The sequence below is a fragment of the Melanostigma gelatinosum genome (assembly GCF_949748355.1).
Source record: "Melanostigma gelatinosum genome assembly, chromosome: 11".
In the NCBI taxonomy this organism is placed as follows: domain Eukaryota; kingdom Metazoa; phylum Chordata; class Actinopteri; order Perciformes; family Zoarcidae; genus Melanostigma; species Melanostigma gelatinosum.
Window position 1 is genome coordinate 26,189,591 of NC_136644.1, and position 21,937 is coordinate 26,211,527.

At 44.0% G+C, this 21,937-nt stretch overlaps 2 protein-coding genes across 2 annotated transcripts; one reads left to right on the forward strand and one right to left on the reverse strand.

The window, feature by feature from the left end:
- Positions 1–5,593: 5,593 nt before the first annotated feature.
- ier2b (immediate early response 2b) lies at positions 5,594–7,215 on the reverse strand. Its single transcript, XM_079278121.1, has one exon. It carries the CDS (start codon positions 6,900–6,902, stop codon positions 6,345–6,347), a length of 558 nt encoding a protein of 185 aa, XP_079134247.1. The 5' UTR covers positions 6,903–7,215; the 3' UTR covers positions 5,594–6,344.
- Positions 7,216–14,596: 7,381 nt separating this feature from the next.
- On the forward strand, positions 14,597–21,713 carry stx10 (syntaxin 10). The gene is made up of 9 exons (XM_079278511.1): positions 14,597–14,662; positions 15,214–15,289; positions 15,527–15,620; positions 15,993–16,087; positions 17,564–17,626; positions 17,845–17,946; positions 18,613–18,719; positions 19,322–19,416; positions 20,062–21,713. The coding sequence occupies exons 1-9, from the start codon at positions 14,628–14,630 to the stop codon at positions 20,136–20,138; spliced, it is 744 nt and encodes a 247-aa protein (XP_079134637.1). The 5' UTR covers positions 14,597–14,627; the 3' UTR covers positions 20,139–21,713.
- The last annotated feature ends 224 nt before the right edge of the window (positions 21,714–21,937 follow it).

Here is a 21,937-nt window from a genome sequence, read left to right on the forward strand (position 1 = left end):
ACAAGGACACATGCAGGCATTCTTCCTCATTCACAGTCAGTCCTCTGCTGGAATGAAACGTCTCTGTTAGCCACACAGAGTCGGCGCTGTGAGAGGGCGTGAGGTCATGTGTTCACAGCCTCCTGACATGTGAACATGTGATCATCGAAATGATGAAAAACACACACACACACACACACACAGAGAAACAACACACCCATTTATTTTCATTTCAAGAGAATCAGACGAGCCACTTTCTAAGCGAATCACAGCGGAGCATGACGTCCTCACTGAAACACTTTGATCTTCTTGTATTTGGAGTTATTAACTGATACATTGTAAATATCTTAAGGTCATTCATTTAACATGTGTTAAACAGTCAAAGATGGACCTGTTATTATTAAAGTTTAGTCTTTTTATTTAATATCTCTTTACGCTAAAATGTCTGGAAGATTCATGATTATGTGTTTGCCATAAATTTGAAATTATTTTACTCTAGTTTGAATGTTTGCATTGTTGTGGAGATCATTATTCCATGAATATATTAAGATCTAAATTGATCTTAAACTATTCATGCTTTCTCTCTTTTAGTTATTAAAGTATTCCTTTAATATAGAAAATGTGGAAATATACATTTATGTGTTGTTGAATCCAGTCAAATATCAATTTACACTCATCATAATGGCGACACACGCAATGACACATATGCATCCGCAACACGACTGCCTCGCTCTGATTGGCCGCTCGGTGTCTCTGCCTCACGATGCATGCATCCTGTGTGAAGACGTTTCCTGCGCTGGTCTTTTTTTAGCTCTGAGCTGTTCGAGCTCCACGTCACCGTGACTGTCTGGCCTCTGCACTCTGCATCTTAATCAGGTTGCCACACACACACATACACACACACACACACACATATATATATATATGCCCATAATGGTGCAGGATTGCTCCGGAGAATCCATCACTGAAACCGTGTCCCCAACACATTTGTGCAGCTAGAAATGTGAAACAATACTGTTTCCCCCACGATGCATCAAATCCCATCAAACACCAACAATGAACTGATCTTACTGTCAAGCATTGTGTGTGTTTCCAAACGCCTGATCTACGTGAATCCCTCTGTGCTTCAGAGCTCCATTGTTGTCCAAAAACTATCAAAACCTTCGTTGCTGTGAACACACACACACACAGTTCACACATCTTCGTGAAAAAATACACAATTTTCCACAACTTCAACAACCCCAAAACATGGAATGTAAAAATGATATAAACAGAGTTTTGTTGACCGTTTAAAGGGACAGTTTCCCGCCAAAATAAAAAATACAATCCAACATTTATCTGTGCGCCAACAAGTTACAATAGAACAACTCTACAGCGATGCCTCTCTCCAGAAACCATAACCAGCAACTCAAGATAATCCACACATCTTTTTGTGAGCAGTTTCATTTTCAAACATTGTTTTGTTTTGGCGCTTTGAGCACCACAAGTGCCATAAAGCACCATAACGTGCCATAAAGTGCCATAAAGTGCCACTCTATTGGAGAGGAGGCAGACAGCTCCAAAACTATGCAACTCGCACCAAAACAATCTGGATTTGTAGACGTCACTGCAAGTAAGAAGAAATCATATGTTGTTTTTTAATTTAGGGGTGAACTACAGTAATAACTGTATAATAGCAGTCCAGTCACAGGCCACGTGTAAAGGAAGAGACAGTAGCACAGAACAGAGGCTCATCGGTCGCTGAGATTGTTGTTTTTTTGAACATCGTACATCAGATTTTCTTGGTGAAGCTGAAATAAAAGGAACAAAAAAATCAGTTTTCTTGGAAGGAAGATTTGCACCTGTGGCTCCATTAGAGCCTCTTTAAAGCGCGACGTCAATAGAACAAGCCTGCAAATTGATGAACAAAATAATGAATCCAAACCTCACGTCTGTGAGACACAGAGTCTATTCAGCATGCACATTGGTAAACAGAAAAAGGCCGGTGATTCTGTTTGATTTCAGCCCGTGTGCCGTCCAAGGACCAGTTGCTTTGTCACCGGAGTGGCTGCGTGGAACGTTGTGTACCGACGTCGGTGGACAACTAGCAGCTCAGACACTCGTCTCCTCTGAGCAGCCGAGGCGTGGACGGGATCGATCCAGACGTCCTCTGAGACAGAACGGCGTGCGGTTCAAACGAGGACGATACACAGAGTGGTCGAAACATTAAGAGGGATGATGACAAAAAGAGATTTCTGTCATCCAAAACTCACCTCACATGTCACTTCACTGAAACTATTTGCATGAATAAGGCATTGTCTTTATTAGCAAAACAAATGAACGTGTTTTCTTTTTCTTTCACTTAAATCAGGCATGTCCAAAGTCCGGCCCGCGGGCCAATCACGGCCCGAGGTCAGATTTTATACGGCCCGCGCCTTCTGTCTTAAAATGCATTATTTATGGCCCGCCAGCACAGTCAAAACGGAATGAATAAATCATACAAATTCAACATGCAATTCCTATTTTTATCCTATTTATTTGTATCCAGTCTGGCAATCCAGATCCTTTCAGCCCTTTTCCTCTGGGCGATGTTCCACCTGGGGTTACACTCAATGACAGTCGTTAAAACAGATTTCCATTCATGTAATAAAAAGTGTTTCACCAAAGGTGTCTCCATCTTTTTCCTCTTCAGTATATTGTGTTTGTGTTGCATGAAACGAATAGATATGGTGTTGCCTGTTTCACCCACATACTGTAAACCACACTTTTTACAGGAAATGAGATATATACAATTTTTTGACTTCAGACTGCCCCGGGTCATTGTCTGAAAGACCTCTTTTGTGTACCGATTAGTGAACCAGTTTTGGTGTTTAAAATACTGGCCCTGTACTCTGGATTTAGGATCCGAGAGGGGTTTAATCTTCGCTTTTACCAGGAGATCCTGTAAATTCTTATTTTTCCTGAATGCAGCAATAACACTGTAGTTTTGTAATGTTGAGGTTCCTGTAATATGTTTGTGAAAGTTCCTCCTACTTTCTCTAATCAGTTCAACCGTTGATTAGGGTTAGGGTTAGGGTTGGGTTAGGTTTAGGGTTAGGGTTAGGGTTGGGTTAGGGTTAGGGGGTTAGGGTTAGGGTTAGGGTTAGGGTTAGGGTTAGGGTTGGGTTAGGGTTAAGGTTTAAAAAGTTACTTTTTTAGTTACTTTTTTAGTTACTTTGCAAAAAAAGTTACTTTTTTAGTTACTTTGGAAAAAGTTACTTTTTTAGTTACTTTGCAAAAAAAGTTACTTTTTTAGTTACTTTGCAAAAAAAGTTACTTTTTTAGTTACTTTGCAAAAAAAGTTACTTTTTTAGTTACTTTGCAAAAAAAGTTACTTTTTTAGTTACTTTGGAAAAAAAGTTACTTTTTTAGTTACTTTGGAAAAAAAGATTTTATACGGCCCGCGCCTTCTGTCTTAAAATGCATTATTTATGGCCCGCCAGCACAGTCAAAACGGAATGAATAAATCATACAAATTCAACATGCAATTCCTATTTTTACCTCATGGTGGCAGCACCACTCTGTAACTGTCTGGCTGTTTGAAATTGGCTCTGACCCTTGAACTGTCGTGGCTACGGCAAGTAAAAAAAGGAAAGTGGATAACGAGGGCCGCCGCTTCCAGGAGAGGTGGAGATCGCAATATTTTTTTCACCGAAAACCGAAACAACTGTGTCTCCCTAATTTGTCATGAGACTGTTGCCTTGTTTAAGGAATATAATGTAAAGAGACACTACGAGACCAAACGTGCTAATGCTACAATAAGCTATCAGAGAGCGTCCGTGCTAGAAAAGTGAAGCAACTCCAAGATAACTTGGCCACACAGCAGCGGTCCCTTTCACATGAAAACATCATCAAAGTAAGCTACGAAGTGGCCGTGGTAATTGCTAAACATGACAAACCTTTTACGGAATGTGAGGTTATCAAAGACTGTGTTATGAAAATAGCAGAAAACATTTGCCCCGAGAAGAAGACAGAGTTTGCTAATGTTTGCCTGGCTCGTAACACTGAAGAGCGATCATCAGATACGAAGAGACAACTTGATTTTTTTCGTGAGCCTGTTTCATGTGTGTTGAATTTAAATGTTAGACAACTTTTCATCACCCTCACTAAGTCATATTTAAGATTGTCTTGAGGTGAGAATATTGATCGGTTCCTATGTAATTAGCTTTTAGATGGCTTGTTCTTTGTTATCTGACTTTCAAGATGTGAAAGAAACAGAATAGTTGTTGAGATGTGTTCAGACATGAATGCTTACATTTGGTTACATTGCTATTTGCTGTCATTGAAAATAAAATGATAAAATAACAATGTATGTATAGGCTACTTGTATTGTTTAAAATAATGTCAGCAGGGACTGTTGGCCCTTGGGCATTTTCACATTATCAAATTTGGCCCTCTTTGAAAAAAGTTTGGACACCCCTGACTTAAATCATCGTTTTTCAGAATGATAAACAGAGTTACAGCCTGAAATCCTCTCTGGGTGAATAAGTATTGCTGCTTTAAGAGGATTTACATTATATTGAAGTTTGATGAATGAAAACACGTGCATGCTCCTTATACTTTGTTTTCTGCAAAAAAAACATTTGTAAAATGCAACTTTTTTCTCAATCTCTAACGAGGCCGGTGTTCTCACGAGATAAATATATGAACTCGTAGATATCACCAAGAAACAAAGCAGCGCCAAAAATCAGCTGGTTCGAGTTACAATCAAAAGTATTCTCTGCAAACCCTCACTCTCCTACCACTTCATCGTTCAATACATCTCTGACTGTGCTTTTTGGTTTGCTGTTAAACATACTTAGGAATGGTTTAAACTTAAATTCCTCACATATTACAAGTTTTCTGAAATGTTATATTTAAATATGCAAATGAGGCATTATCTCATGGTGACTTTTGGGGAATTCAGAAGAAATCTACAGCCTTAAATACACAAAGTAAATATGAATTTAGGATGTTTTCTTTCCATTAGTCTGAAAGAGGACTTGATATAGAAGCCAGATAGACCAAAAGCTCTTGATCGGCCAGTCGATGAAGAGCTGTGTTTGTCTGAACAATGATCAGGATGTGGATGAAAACCAGAGCGACCAGAACAACCGGATCAACATCACCTGCCAGTAAGTCAGCTGTCAGGAAGCTGCTGCTGCTTCTGAAGACGAAGAGGAAGAGGCCCCCGGGCTATAAACACTACCTGCTGCGTTATTCAACACAAAGTGTTTCGGCCCCCGGCGAGGTTGCGTAACATCTGTTTTTATTGTCCCTCTCTGAATCCGTGTCAGGCCACGCCGGGAGGGAAGCATGTGAGTCACAGTTCTGTCGTAATCCACAGGAAACGGTACGACCCCGGACTCAAGTGTGTGTGTGTGTGTGTTGTTTGTTTGAATGTGTGTGTGTGTGTGTCTGCCTCACTGTAAGCATGAGATTAGTGGCGGCAAGCCAGACACGGCGCTGGGTTTTACCAACTTGCTCCCTCGAATCGAGGATTGACCCGGTGAACCGTGGCCTAATATCGACCAATAGGATAGCCCGTTCATTTGGAAAGAAGATGCCACTGTGGTGTGTGTGTGTGTACAAAGAGAGCAGCACAACTGAGTACCCTTTACAATGTGTTTATTACAAATATTTACACCTTTAATTAAAAAAAACAAAAGCAGCTTGGAATGTGAGGTAACATTATTTTTCACAGGTCTGAACATTTCATTGACATAAAAACACACAAAATGACTTCCGACACCACGTGGACAGCCTCAAAGCACCATGTGAACACAGGTCATGTCCCACAGCAGTAGTACTGATTCATCAAGTCCACAGCAGTGTGTGTGTGTGCGTGTGTGTGTGTGTGTGTGTGTGGGGCACTGAGTCTGCCCCAACTGTCCTTCCTCTATCGGGCCTGATATGAAGGCAGGAAATTCCCTCAAGTCCTCGTTGTGTGTGCGCGTGTTTGTTTTGACTCATATCACTCTGCTGATTCACACGCGCACACACTTTTGAGTCAGCAACAGTCACTTGTTTGGAAGGTGAATCATCAAACACTAACTTCCCCCTTCGGTTTCTTCCTCAAACTTTCCGGCGCGCGCAGCTCTCTCTTCGGGCCTGCATGTGTTCTCCTCTGCTCTGTAGCGGAGGGGGGAGGGGCGGGAGGCATCGCCTATAGCCCGGCAGGCACACTCAGCTCGACCGGAGAGCTCGCATCATGGTCCCGGTAAATCCCTCTGTCCCGGGACCGCCGATGTAGGTCAGCTCCTTGGTGCGCCAACGGTGGGGGGGTCAACCCGCCCCTTGTAGGTTTACGGGGAGTTCAGAATCACTCCACTCCAAAGTCCAATTGGAGGCTTATTTTCTCCGTCTGTTCAAAAAGCGGGTATAACCCGATTTAGCGACAACGCGATCAGGGACTCCCCGGTGCCGGCGCGACAGCTGCCCGGCAGCGCCGCGTGCCTCTCCTCGCCGGGCTCCAGCCTCGCCCTCTTGCTGGGGAGGAAGTCGGGCGCCGCCGACGCCTTGCCCCGGCGTTTCCTGGACTGCTTCGTCGGGCTCATGTTCTCTTTGTCCTCCGCGGTTTCCCCATCGCACCCTTCGTCCTCGCTGTCCGGCTCCTCCGAGGGCGGCTCGGCGGAGATCATCGCCGGCTGGGGCTCGGGCTGAGGCTCCGGCAGCACGGTTTGTTCCCCCGAGCAGGAGCCGGTCTCCATCGGCTCCTCCGATGTCGGCTGCGCGTCCCACAGCTCCTCGCTCTCCCGGGAGGAGTGGTAGATGTCCCGGGCGGACCTCATGACCATGGAGAGCAGAAGGCTCCGGTGGAGTCTCAGTCCGCCTCTCTGGGTCCTGGAGGCGTACAGCTTGCTTATCGACACGGCCAGGATCCGTCTGGCTTCGGCGTTCACTTCCATAGCGGTCGTGGCACTCATTGTTCCGTCTTTATTTCTGTATGCGTAATTACGCACAGTTGTTTTGGCACTTTCACCAAAGGCTCAACGAGCAGACGAGCTGTATCTGTCCTGAGTTCAGTTTCTAGTTTCTAATCTGTTTTTCAGCTCTTCGCCGGTTCTGGTTCTCAGAGAAATGAGCGCGTAGAAGTAGAAGGGTTGCGTTTTATTTCCTCTTTGACGTAACATGGACTTCATTCCTCAGTAAGTGACAATCAGGCGCCGCCCACACCTGCTGTAGCTGCAGCGCGCGCACACACCATCTGTTCCGTCTACCGTTTTTCCCACAGTTGATCTCTTTTATTAATTCGATCATCTGCTTCAGCTGCAAGTCATTTCTCGCTACATTTCTAGCCATTACATACAAATATATTGATTTGTATTTTCTCCCCTCAATTCCCTCGTTTCGTTATTTGCTTTATAAACACGAGGCGAGATGTTTTGTGTTCTTGTTATTGGCGTTAATCTCCGGTTATTCGTCTTATCTTATACACAAATGACTATGAATGTCTTATGTTATTTGCACCATGAAATGACGCTTACATCAAGATTATTAGACGCATGTTTTATTCCAGGAGACACACAGCTGTTACACTCACAGACCCAGTGTGTCAAACAAACAACGGATCTATAGAAGACAACATGTCGAGATGAGAAACACCATTTTCTGAAATAGATTCTGTAAATCAAGTGTCTTAAACATTTAATTACCTACAAAATGCATGATGTATTGTAAGGTACCGTTTATTAAAGAGAATACACTTTCTTCATTAAAAGCTAGTTTCATGTGAGAGATTCTACAACGAAGTCACATTTCTGTCCTAAAATAGACCTCCACGACAACAAGGAAGTGGTTCGATTTACCGCGCGGTGTTTGGGGAAGTGTTGCAGTGTTACAGTCACCGAGTGAGAATGTGAGGAGTGAGGATGTGGAGTGAGAATGTGAGGAGTGAGGATGTGGAGTGAGAATGTGAGGAGTGAGGATGTGAGGAGTGAGGATGTGGAGTGAGAATGTGAGGAGTGAGGATGTGGAGTGAGAATGTGAGGAGTGAGGATGTGAGGAGTGAGGATGTGGAGTGAGATGGTGACGGTCACTGTTTACATTCTGCTGAAAAGCAGCAGCAGCACTTTGAGATCTGCGTGGGAGAAGGACACGTGTCTCCAGTTCCTCGGGAGTTTCTCTCTCTCTTTCTCACAAACACACACGTCACTTACGCGCACGCTCGGACTCCATATATGGTCCATCCGGTCCACAGTAAACCCCCTCTCCTCCTCCTCCTCCTCCTGGGGACGCGCACAGCGGAAAAGGTGTGACGCGAACGCGCAACCACAGCCCTCCCTCCCTCCGCGTCCTCTCCCCGGTGCACCCGGGAACAGCGGCGATGGCGTCATCTCTGCACCATATATGGAGTTGTCACCGGTGAAAACAATTTGGTTATCAAACAGAGCCGCGCGACTGAGGTCAAACGGGAGCGAGCACCGTGATGAGGCTTTCAAGTGCAGATGGGAAATGTAAACATTGTAGATTGACGCGCATGCGGTCCGTCGGTCTTCATACTTGTCTTTTAATGATGTGAAATGTTTTTGTTCAACACAATACATGACGACTGTATTAAAAAAGAACATTTTGGACGAATTGGTTTTGTACATTATTTTTATTTTGTTTTAAGTTTGACTTAATTGCAATATGTTTTTTAGGTTGAGCTTTTATTATGATTTTTATTTTTATTTTTAAATGGACAGTTCTCATTGATACTCATTGTTCATGCAGGGTGTAATAAAAACATATAGGACAAGTCCTATCAAATATATTTTTAAATATAGCGCATTCTAAATTTCCCTCCTGGGGATAAAAATATATGTATTTGAAGATATTTATGTCCGGCTCATCCTCCATTTGTTTGATGGACAGCAAGCAAAGTGATGGAGCGTTGAGAGCGGAACTATGTTTTACATGCAACATGTGAAGTAGCCACATCTGTATTTCATCACAATACAAGTGGGAATTGGAGAAAGGGGATTTCTGACTTTGTGGTGATACAAAAGCATAACTATTATGAACACTCTAATCAGCCAAAGTTCCCAAAAATGACCCCACTTCTGATCATAACTGCGCCTGTCATAGAAGTACCGCCCCATGCGGGATAACTATTCATTCAGTGTGCAAATAACAGTCGTAATCAGTAGCCTCCCCCCCCCCCACACACACACACACACTGTGTCTGCAGCCTTAAAACGGTTGAAAAAAAAGGACCTGCTGCCCTGAAATGTTTCGAAAAGCATCTCAAAATGTTATAACATATGAAAACGGCTTTCAAAATCAGATTCCAGCTGGGCGTTTTACCCTTAATTGCATATTTTAATGACATAAACTGGATTGTCAAATCAGAAATACCAAACATAGACGCTGGAGCTTTAATCAAAACGCATCATGGCCAAAACATGCACACACTCATCGTAATCTGCATTAAAGGAGAACGTGTGAGACATAAACTGAGTTATTTTTCATTTATTGTGTCATTCTGCGAGCCGAGCGGTTCATAAGCAAAGAAAAAACAACGACACGTGACTTCAGGTCTACCCGACTGGTCTCCATGGTGAGAGTGTTATGTGTGTGATTACACTTAACACCGCCTCTGCCCGAGGCCAAATGGGCGGTGGAGTGTGTGACTGCGCGTGTGTGTGTGTGTGTGTGTGTGTGTGTGTGTGTGTGTGTGTGTGTGTGTGTGTGTGCAGACCAGAGGGTGGGGCCTGCTGATTCACTCACGACCTACAGTATTTCTCTCTGTAGTACAAACACTGGTTGTTAGGACTGGGAAATGACCCAGTTGCCAAAATATGACTGAACAGGCAGAGAGCTTGGAGACTGTTGCCACAATTCACATTATATAATCATGATGTGACAACTTATGGTGTTTGTAACGCAGATTAAGGGCCACAACAGTGTACCTGCAAGTTTTTGCTCCTCACCTACAATCGTGTACACCGACCATTTTTCACAGATAATTTAAACATTTTTATTTTTCGATGTATTTCTGTAAAAAACATTTGTTTTCATTCATTTCTAAGGTTTCTAAGGATGTGTAATGAATCACAGTAAACATCAAGTTATTTGGTGACAGTGTCACATTATTGTTGTGTAGTTTAAAGCTGCTCCAATCGATGTTTCTTCATCAACAACGTCTCATATGACTATATTTTAGTTGTGAGTAGCTCCACATTTTAAATGTGAACAGTGTTTCACAGGTCTGAGTGTGTCCGTGGGTCTTTGGTAGTGTTTAACAGGTCTGAGTGTGTTCGTGGGTCTTTGGTAGTGTTTCACAGGTTTGAGTGTGTTCGTGGGTCTTTGGTAGTGTTTAACAGGTTTGAGTGTGTTCGTGGGTCTTTGGTAGTGTTTCACAGGTTTGAGTGTGTTCGTGGGTCTTTGGTAGTGTTTAACAGGTTTGAGTGTGTCCGTGGGTCTTTGGTAGTGTTTCACAGGTTTGAGTGTGTCCGTGGGTCTTTGGTAGTGTTTAACAGGTTCGAGTGTGTTCGTGGGTCTTTGGTAGTGTTTCACAGGTTCGAGTGTGTCCGTGGGTCTTTGGTAGTGTTTCACAGGTCTGAGTGTGTCCGTGGGTCTTTGGTAGTGTTTCACAGGTTTGAGTGTGTTCGTGGGTCTTTGGTAGTGTTTCACAGGTTTGAGTGTGTTCGTGGGTCTTTGGTAGTGTTTCACAGGTTTGAGTGTGTTCGTGGGTCTTTGGTAGTGTTTCACAGGTTTGAGTGTGTTCGTGGGTCTTTGGTAGTGTTTCACAGGTTTGAGTGTGTCCGTGGGTCTTTGGTAGTGTTTAACAGGTTTGAGTGTGTCCGTGGGTCTTTGGTAGTGTTTAACAGGTTTGAGTGTGTCCGTGGGTCTTTGGTAGTGTTTCACAGGTTTGAGTGTGTCCGTGGGTCTTTGGTAGTGTTTAACAGGTTTGAGTGTGTCCGTGGGTCTTTGGTAGTGTTTCACAGGTTTGAGTGTGTCCGTGGGTCTTTGGTAGTGTTTAACAGGTTTGAGAGCACCGAGTGTTGACTGCTGCAAAGTGGATGAGCCTGTTTGAATGTGACACGCAGCCTGGTGTTTGTTGTGTTTTTTGTTTTGCATCCTGGCATCGTTCGCTGTCAATCAACGTCATGACGTGTTTCTCCTCTTAACGCAGCTACATGTAACTTCTCCTGTAAAAAGAAAACAACAGCACACCAAGAAGCTTCTTTTTTAATTCATCATCCCGGACTGAATGCATTTAGCAGCATGCTGTATTTGTGACAATCCAAAGATGAAAGCAGGTCATCCTGACACGGAGCACTTGAAGGCATCATTGGGGAACGGGTCAGGGTGTCTATTTATAGCCTCAACACTTCTCTGACTGTTTCCTCCTGCTTGTTGACACTGAGCCAGTTTTCTTTTGTTGTGCCTCGGTTCATTTCAGACTTTGTTATGTTCCAGCGGAGGACATTTTTCCTTTCACCATCACAGTGTTTCATAAAATGACTCAAACTTTCCACAGAGTGAGATCTGCAGTCAGCTGAGCTGGACAGTCGATGAGCAGCAGAGATTAAACAAGTGACACATTAAGGGGAAAATGATAATCATTTTTTGGTGTTTTAAGAAAAAAGTACCTGAACATTTAGAGATCGTTTCACACTGCACAAAACACCCATTAACACCCAGAAACGTTACAATTGGCGTTTATTCAGGGGACAAATGACTTGACAGGGGATTCACTCATTTTGGGCCCTTTTACGGTGCCATGCTGTGAGGCTCGTTAAAGTGAATATATAGCCTAATAAATAAAACACATCAGAGATTTGGACAATTATTGTAATTTGTAAATGCACAAAGCATAAAACTGATATTCTCTCCTCAAAGTCACCAGACTCCAGTCGCACAACATTTTACTTCTAATTTAAACTTGACAGATAAAAATAAAATGTATCGAAACCGTCTTGTTTATTCTTTCAACAACCGCCAACTCTGGTTTGGTCGAAATAAACTTTAAATCAAATTAGATGTGGAAAGAAGTGAAGAGAATACATCAGCAAGCAGCCCAACATTTAGCGTCCAGATATATTTATTTGGTGGAGAAACCCAGCGTGTAACGTTCACCAGACAGACATCAGGAGCTACAAGTCACTAGAGGATCCACTCTGTTATCTGAGTCCATGTACAGAACATCAAACAGCAGGACAGAGACTCTATTGACATGTTTCAACGGGAGCTACAAACAGCCCAGAGGTCGTCAACACGTTTAATATTTTGCAGCTTAAATGCTGCCGGTGTTTCGGTTAAATAAAAGACCGTGTTAACTGGTGACTCTCAGCCGAGTGCTTCCGTGGTTGCTCGCAGTGACGACAACTGTTGAAAACAGAAAAGCCTTCAATCTATTTTTAATGACAGACTCATCTGTGTTTATTTTCTACATCAACCATTCATGTCACTCACTACGAACAACCACGGACGCATTCGACTGAGGGTCACCAGTTAATACGGTCACCGGTTAAACTGAAACACCGGTTGCTCTGATCGAGAGCCCTCTAGTGGGCCGTGGAGGCAGCCTACTGTTAGTTAGATTAAATAAAAAAATGTTGAGAATATATCAAGCTCGGCCTTTTTATTCATAAATACAATTTCAATGACCATCTGGGTTTAAGTATCACCACGACACTCACGACACATCGTCTGTAGAGACATTCTTGTTTCGCTCCTCTTATCGTGTTATTTGTTTGTTTCTTCAGGTGGTTCTCTGAATTTTTCCTAACAATCAGAAGTGAGCCTTAAATTACAAAAGATTGAGACCACACGTTGCTCCAGATACCAGTACTCTTACATCACATCAGTTTGTGGTCATTTCATTCAACAACAGTTGAGTTTGAATTATGCACCACGTCAGTATAATAACAACTGAAATGCAACCTTCACACCAGGGCCACCAGATTAGACAACAATGCGGTCCTCATCTCTTATTATTGAAGTTGGTTTTGTGATCAAGTGTTGCATATTCTCATGTTGATGTACTCCGGAGTAAATGTGAGGCCTTCAGGGTTCCCTGAAGGTCTTGATCTGGACTACTGGATACTCTGGATACTCAAAAACCTCTGACTAAATAAATAAACTTCACCGTCGAGAGGGGGGATTTGAGACAAAAAGCTCACATGAAAACTGACCAGATTGACGAGAAAATTAGGTTTAATTTAGAGTTACATCTCTGACTCCTTCAGTGTGTGTTTGAAGAGTGACCTTTTATAACTCTGTGAACTTTCACAGGACAGGAAGGCAGGAAGTGGAGAGAAGGAGGAGGGGAGGGGAGGAAACTGGACGAAGACGGGAAGGAAGGAGCTGCACAGGAAAGGGTGGGATTGAGAGAATTAGAGACAAATGGGTGGAACAGGAAGGAGATCTAAAGGAAGAGCGTCTAAGCCGTATCGGGGGATTTGCTGAGCATGCCTTTCTTTCAGCAACACTCATTGATCCACTCTGCCTGTCTATGTGAATCCTTTACTGACTCATGTTTTATGAGAGCTTTATGATATCCAGAGGATTTGTTCGCCTCTGTCAGATTTCCATTTCCGTTGATTGACAAACAGATTAAATTAGATCTGTGGAAGAGTGATGACTGTTAAGACATACATGTTTCCTATAACCATGGATGGGCTACTGACTGGGACTAGGCACAGGCCCAGGGGCCCAAAGTGTCAGGGGGCTGCCTGGTCTTCATCTAAATAACAGTCTCTCGAAGAGACATGTAACAACCAGGAAGAGAGGACCACAAACAAAAACATAAAACGACTGCAAAGAGACACAAAAAGATCACGAAGAGACTCAAAACAATTACCAAGAGACGCAAACTGACAACAATGTGATACAAAACAACTACAAAGACTCAAAATCACGACAAAGAGACACCACCGCAGACAAAAATAACGACTAAAAGACCAAATTGGTTACAAAGAGACTCAAAATCACTAAAAAGAGACTCAAAACAACTACTAAGAGTCTCAAAACAACCACAAAGAGACTCAAAACGACTACAAAGAGACTCAAAACAACCACAAAGAGACTCAAAACAACCACAAAGAGACTCAAACCAACTACAAAAAGACTCAAAACAACCACAAAGAGACTCAAAACAACCACAAAGAGACTCAAACCAACTACAAAGAGACTCAAAACAACCACAAAAAGACTCAAAACAACCACAAAGAGACTCAAAACGACTACAAAATATGTTTTTATTCATAAATGTAAATTTTACATTTTATTAAAACTAATTTAGTTTTTTGTTTTCCTCGAGGATGTTGGGCAATATGTGAAACTACTTTATAATTTAACAAAAAGGCTATCAACACACTTACTATGTGTATGTTTTATAATATTTGTGTCTGTTCTGATATTTATTATACATATTTTCTATTTTTTAATTATGTCTTATACTATTGTACCAGTGTTTTAATCCTATGCACCATGACATTTGATATATATATATATATATATATATATATATATATATATACATATGATACTATATATATATATATACATATATATTATAATTTATAAATAGTATTATAGCCAAATTCCTTGTATGTGTGACGTTCTTGGCAATAAACCAATTTCTGATTACAAAAAAGAAAAACGTTTGAGCTCTGTCTGCCAAGTGCGCATGCGCGTAGAGGGAAAGGGAAGTAAGCATCATGTCGACAGAGGACCCGTTTTTCGTTGTGAAGGGGTGAGAAACATACACATTAAGACCTAAAACCCGCCGTTATCTCGAGCTAATTCAAGCCGTTACACATTGAAAGCTTAACAAGAAAGCGACGGCTATGTTTTCCTTAAAAAAAATAAAAGTTACATGAGCGAAGTTGAGGCTAAAGCTAGCTGTAGCTAACTAGCATCTGGTGCTACCAGCAGCGCAGAGGGGGTCAGTGTGTGTGTGTTGACGTTTGTTTTTAACTAATTAAAGAGTCACTTCCGCTCTGAAGTATCTCGCGTTCACAGCTGGCTCGCGGTACAGCTCTGGGACTCCGCTGTCAGGCAGTTTGCGAGGCGCTGCGAAGTTAAGAGAAAGGATGCTAACATGTAGCTGCTGTTTGTTTTGGTTAAACGAGGGGCGTGGCTGTAGGAGACATGTTGGGGGGGAAACAAAGTATCATGTGTGTTCAGGTGAAGGGTGAAGTACACTAGATAACTCTGTGTGTGTGTGTGTGTGTGTGTGCGCGTGCGCGTGCGTGTGTATGTATGTGTGTGTGTGTGTGTGTGTGTGTGTGTCTGTGTCTCCAGGGAGGTGCAGAAGGCCCTGTCTCGAGCACGGGCCCTGTTCGATAGATGGGAAGAACTGTTGCAGGATGGGGCACAGGTGAGCTTTCCCAACATATCTTTAATCACATTGTTGGTATTACATTTGTCTCTTTAAATCTGTATTAAATGTGCTCAAACATTCCAGTCCTACACGTAAAGGAGGCTTCACAGCCTGTTTTCAGACCTCTAACACACCACGCACATCTTGTAATCAAGAGAGTGTGAAAGTGAAAATGCGTCTGTGGTGAGCTGAACTGTAGTTAACGGAGTGTTCTTTGGGTTCTGTGGTCTGAAGGTGAGCCGGGATGAGCTGGACTGGAGTGCCAATGAGCTGAGGAACTGTCTGAGGGCCATAGACTGGGACCTGGAGGACCTCAGCGAAACCATCAGTATCCTTTCAGCAGAACTACTCTCTCTCCCTCCTCCACACAACCCGTATCCTCACATGACCGACGGTATTCACACAAAACAAACGGAGGCTTTGTGTCGCCCTCGCCTCCCGTCATCTCTCCACGTAATCAGCAGACGTTGTAAAACCATGTTTTAGTTGTATAATAATCAAACAAATATCAGAGAGCCTCTCAGTACGTAGAATAATGCATTTGTTTCAAACCTCTACACATTATTTGCAGTACATGTACACCAGACAGACACATTCAGGCACACTTCAATGATACACTTTCAGCTGTTGTCACTGAATGCATGACAATGTGCTCAGCAGTGAGCACCTGGAGGCGTGTCGGGTTCCTTAACCTGCTCAGGCATCGTGGAGTCCAACCCGGGGAAGTTCAGACTGGGAGACGAGGAACTTCAGGAGAGGAGAGGCTTCGTGGAGCGGACCAGGAAGTCTGTCCAGGTGAAACTCATCAAGCTACATTTTTATTGGTTGTCAAATATCATAGTTCACCAGTTTGATTATTTATATGCGTGTGTGTTGTAATTTATTTGCTGAAAAATATAAATCTATTAAAAACTGATCGACAAAAAAAATCAGTGTCAGCTAATTTGTCTGTAGATAAATAATAAAGTGCAGAAATGTCCAAAATATGTTTCTGGCAATTTAGAATCAGTGTAGCCTCTAGTTTCAAGTCTTCTTCAATACAGCATGATGTTCATTTAGTACATTATGGTCCATTTAGAGTCACACAGACCATAAAGCAGGGGATGCTTTAGGGCGGGGCTACACGCTGATTGACAGGTCTCTACCAGAGACGTATACGGCGTCTCTACGTCACTCCTCCTCAGTCCAGATACGGTCACTTCCTGTTCACTGGTAGCGGAAAAAACAACATGGCGACGGCGAAATCACAGAATTCAAGTCTTTATAACATCCACAAACCAACGAGTGACGTCACGATGACGTGATTCTCTTGTCGGGGGACATTTAATTGATTCTCCATTGTCGGGGATTTACCCTCGGGCAGAAAGCCCACCGTATAATCTGACTCCAAAAGACTACACCTTCAGAAGGACCCCGCGCAGATCGTTTGATTGGAATTACATTCGATGAACAGAAGACGGTAGACGATCTACAAGTATTAACAATTTAATAAGTCAAGCATCAAAGCAACATAGATCTATGGTTTCACAAAACACAAGAATTGATTAAGTATCCCGAGCAACAGACACGAAGTCAGGGCTCGGTCCACGCATCTCTCCTCTGTGTTTTGTGAGCCCCGTGCTATCATTTCCCTGTTTCTTTATCCATTCTCATGAGTTGACCTTGTCCTGCACAGGACGCGTTATCTTCACACACACACACACACACACGCCAGGGTTGGGGCCGCTGTGTGTGGGAGTTCTCATGGACAGAGAAGATGCTGTTCCTGCTTTCCACCTGTTGCTACATAATATCGCACGGACTAACCCGCTTCACAACACATCTAGTTACGAGTTGAAGCTAAACCGCCTGTGTGTCAGAGCGTCTTCTTTGTACGGGAAGCGCGTGCGTGCCTCACCCGGAGATTCAAACCTTTGCTCTATGACACACGCAACACTATTGCAAATGAGCACACACACACAATACTTGTACGTTTAATGCCTGTAAATACCGTTAGCATGTTTCTACACCACCGTTACTCGTTTTGTCTGCGTCCACCTCCGCGTAACACTCGGGTGAAGGAAGCATCCTTCAAATAGAGCTGAGTCATCAGAGCCAAACAAAAGAGCTTTAATACCGACGGGAACAAAAGGCCTCCTGACGCTCTCATCTGATCACAGTAATGGAGGTCTCTGCACTGAGCCGGCTTCTGAAGGGACCGACGTAAACTCTGTGTGTGTGTGTGTGTGTGTGTGTGTGTGTGTGTGTGTGTGTGTGTGCGTGCGTGTGCAGGACATGAAGGATCAGCTGTCCAGCCCTTCTGCTGTGGCTCAGGCAGAGAAGAAGAACAGAGAGGTAGCTTCATGTGTAATAAGTAACATGCTTTGAGTAATGTGTGTGTTATAAGCTCTCCTCACCCCTCATGAACAGTTCCATGAACAGACTTTGTATCGTCTGATCTTCAGAGAGCTCATCTCACCGTAATACACACACACACCGTTGTTCCCTATTAACTGTGTGTGTCTGTCTTTCTGTCTGTCTCTGTCTGTCTCTGTCTGTCTCGCTCCATCCAGGCTCTGCTGACGTCTTCAGGACAGGACAGGTCCACGGGACTTGAGGCCCATCTGGTGTCTGCTAACTCCAGATACCTCCAGGACCAACAGGAGCAGCAGCAGGTAGCGAGGGATGCACTGGATGATGAGGAAACCAGAAGAGGTTACAATGCGCTCCAGAGTTAGCGGTTCTTTAGAGGTTCTGGAGTGAGACATCCTCGTCTCAAATGTTCTGTCTCTGTCTCTTTGTCTCAGTGCAGTGTGAGACTCTCATCAGGAACAGAGAGAAGAAAACATTTAAATAAAACCGGTTTGAGTGAGAGGACAAAGGAAGAAAGAGAGCTTTCATATTGTCTAAAGAATTCAACTTAAGAGACATTAAAGAGGACCAGTTGTCTCTACGTTGCTAATACACATTTGTAATGGTGTTGTGTGACTTCTTTAGTTGTGAAATAAGACTTCTTGTGAAGTCCCACACGAGAGCCTCCGAGCCGTTAGTTCGTCCGAGGAGACGTTAGCAGACGAGGACGAGTCCGTCACGGAGAGACAGCGTCTCCTTCTGTCTGCTGCACCAACGTTCACGACTCGACACGCCGCTGTGAAGCTCCGCGTCAGTGTCACGGGGCCGTTGTCCGGTTCTGCTTCCCGTGGTGTTGAATGACGGAAATATTTCTTTCGGCACATCTTGTGTCAGGTCGTGCTTTTTACTCCAAAACAAAACGACACAGTGTTCATACGCTGAGGATGAAGAGCAACTGTGTGTGTGTGTGTGTGTGTGTGTGTGTGTAGCTGATCGTGCAGGAGCAGGATGAGCAGCTGGAGTTGGTGTCGGGCAGCATCAGAGTCCTCAAAGACATGTCGGGACGCATCGGGGACGAGCTCGACGAGCAGGCTGTGTGAGTTCGGACACACACACACACACACACACACACACACACACCCACATAATGCATAATTCTACTCAAACAATTAGATGTGACATCCAGACGGAAACTTCCGGTTCTGCAGAGTGAATCCAAAGCTTCGTGTTAAAGCTGCATTCTCTCTAGTGACCACCAGGGGGCGACTCCTCTGGTTGTATAGAAGTCTATAGAAAATGACTCTACTTCTCTCTTGATTTATTCCCTCAGTAAACATTGTAAACATGAGTTTATGTCTCAATCTCTAGTTTCAAGTCTTCTTCAATACAGCATGATGTTCATTTAGTACATTTAGAGTCACACAGACCATAAAGCAGGGGATGCTTTAGTGTGTGTTGAGTTATCAGATGGAATTCTGGGAAACGTATGAAATCATAACAGCTGAGTTAAAGCAGAGCTGTTAGAATCACAGGTCAGGACAAACTCTACATGTTCATCTTAACTCTGTAATATTAATGGAGGTAATAAAACACTCCGAGGCCTTTAGAAGTTACTGTTTCCTCCTCTTTAAAAAGTAGAACTGTGTGTGTGAACGATGTTTAAATGAGTGTGCGTGTGTGTGTGTGTGTTTTTTTCAGCATGTTGGGGGACTTTGGAGACGAGATGGACCAGACGTCCTCCCGGATGGACTCGGTCCTCAAGAAGCTGGAGAAGGTGTCTCACATGACCAGCAGTGAGTTCACACACACATACAGACACACACACACACACACACATACAGACACACACATACACATATACAGACACACACACACACACACACATACAGACACACACACACACACATACAGACACACACATACACACATACAGACACACACACACACACATACAGACACACACATACACACATACAGACACACACACACACACATACAGACACACACACACACACACACATACAGACACACACATACACACATACAGACACACACACACACACACACATACAGACACACACATACACACATACAGACACATACATACATACACACATACAGACACACACACACACATACAGACACACACATACACACATACAGACACATACATACATACATACATACAGACATACACATACAGACACACAGAGTTTCAGCTCTGCGATGTGTTTACTTTCAGTCGGGGGAAGTTAACTGTTCGTACGTCGATAATCACTCCAGCTTATTATTATTATAATAACCACACAGTTTAGGATGAACAGGGAGAGGAGGCGACTCGTCCTCTGGTTCCAAAGTGTTGCTTCCTCACATCGCTGAGATGTTTGTGAACGTGTGAAACAATGAACCGGTCCTGAGCCTCCTCTGCTGCTCCTCAGGTCGGAGACAGTGGTGTGCCATCGGCGTGCTGGTCGCCATCATGATCGTGGTCCTCATCCTCTTCTTCGCTCTCTGAGGCCGGCGACCTCCGACCCCTTGACTACGTTCAGTGACGCCTCCCTGTCGGGACAGATGGACATGGACCCCCCCCCCACCCTCACCCTCCCCCCTTTCCTTCCCTCTGAGGAGAAGCCGCCGACCCACAGACAGAAGTGAGGAGAGAACCCTCCTCCGCTCTGCTTTTAATCATTCTAGTGGACAAACGAGACCAGCGAGGAGACTCCGGTGTTATTACGTCTGTCCCATCGGGGCGCTCGGGTTATTGATGATGATGATGATGATGGTACTCAGTGGAGGGGCGGGACAGGAGCTCTTGTCAGGTTAAAATCACAAATGTGTAGAAACGTTAAGCAAATCAAAATACTTCTATGTTTTAATAAGTACATCTGTATTTTAAATGTACTCCCAGCAGCTCAACACGTCGTCTCGTTTTAAGTAAATGAATATGAATTTATAATGAACTGTTCAATCAAGAAAGATGCGTGGAGGGAGGGAGCAGATTGGGGGGGGGGGGTGATTCAGTGCTGCCTTAAATATATTTTTGTATATCGTGGACATGTGCAGTGTGCTCATGTGCCTGCATCTCGTCATCGGTTGAGTCGGAGGAGAATCTTTCGTTGCTCTGCAGGTTTTTGTTTCCTCCGGTCACACTAACCCGTAGACTCCCCGCTCGTCTTCTCGGCGCTGTGGCCGAGCGGACGCGCGCGGTTTGAGGTCCCGGCGGAGGTTCCGTCTCCTCGGGGGGGTTGAAGTCGGGTCAGCACGACGTTCGGCACACGATTGGTGGATTCTCTGTTCGTCTCACTGGGCGGCGAGAGACGAGCCTCGTCTCGGAGCGAATGGGTTTGTGATGAGGAGGCGGAGCGGTTGCCGGGCAGGATGCCTCCACACTGAGCCTGATCCAGACCGACGGCTCCCTCTGCTGGAGGCCTTGTTGTTCCTCTGTGTCACAGCGCTGTATAAATGTAAAGTTAAACTCTTTGACTTCATGTACAAAGACTTCTGTTTCTGCACAATCATTTTTTATGTGTAATCCTGTGTTATCCACATTTCTTTTGCTTTTGTCAGCCAGAGCTCAGTGTTACACATTTCTCCTGAGACATTTTGGGTTTTCAGAGGTCAGGTGTCCCAGGATGCCATGCGGGTGGAGTTCAGGGACGAGCTCCTCTCGGTAGTTCCTGTGTGTTTCGTGTGTTTTCACCTCCGTGGGGAAAATGTCTGCAAGCACAAATGAAGCGCTCCCGTCGTGAGTCCCCGTTCAGAGACCAGAGGTCTGCAGGTCGAGGGTTCTCCATCACGTTTGGATTTGACTGCATAACATCACATCTGTATGGGAGAGCATCACAGAGAGCTTTACCTTCCACATCTGGTCCTAAAACGCTGCTTTGATTCGTCCGAGTTCTTTCTATCCTGTAAACCACAAAGCAGCTTTGTCTTTCTCTGTGGCACAAACCAAACCGTATTCATGTCTCATTGTCACCGTCCGCTGCAGGACGAGGATCTGAATGTTCCGATCGTTCTTATCTTCCAGATGCATGAAGACATGTGACTCGGCTGCTGTTGACAACAGAACAAAGAACGTGATTGTTTTCTGCCGTTTAAAGTTTCATTAAACTTGTTCAACGTGAATTTGACCTTGTGTTTTTTAAAATGATGAATTGTAAGACTTGTTAGAGGCTTTTAAACATCGTCTATGTTTAGACCTCTGTGTGTGCGTCTCGTCCCTCTGAGCTTTGTGTTTCAGATGAAAAGCTTCCACCAGCGAACGTCTGAGGACCGACTTTCAATCGAGAGCGGAGCCGTCGCGTGAAACGA

Bases quoted from the DNA above. Each gene is read 5' to 3' on its own strand.
- ier2b (XM_079278121.1), bottom strand. From the start codon at position 6,902: ATGAGTGCCACGACCGCTATGGAAGTGAACGCCGAAGCCAGACGGATC.
- stx10 (XM_079278511.1), top strand. From the start codon at position 14,628: ATGTCGACAGAGGACCCGTTTTTCGTTGTGAAGGG. The intron at 15,290-15,526 runs GTGAGCTTTCCC...TGTGGTCTGAAG, and splicing joins TGTTGCAGGATGGGGCACAG to GTGAGCCGGGATGAGCTGGA. The intron at 18,720-19,321 runs GTGAGTTCGGAC...TGTTTTTTTCAG, and splicing joins GAGCTCGACGAGCAGGCTGT to CATGTTGGGGGACTTTGGAG.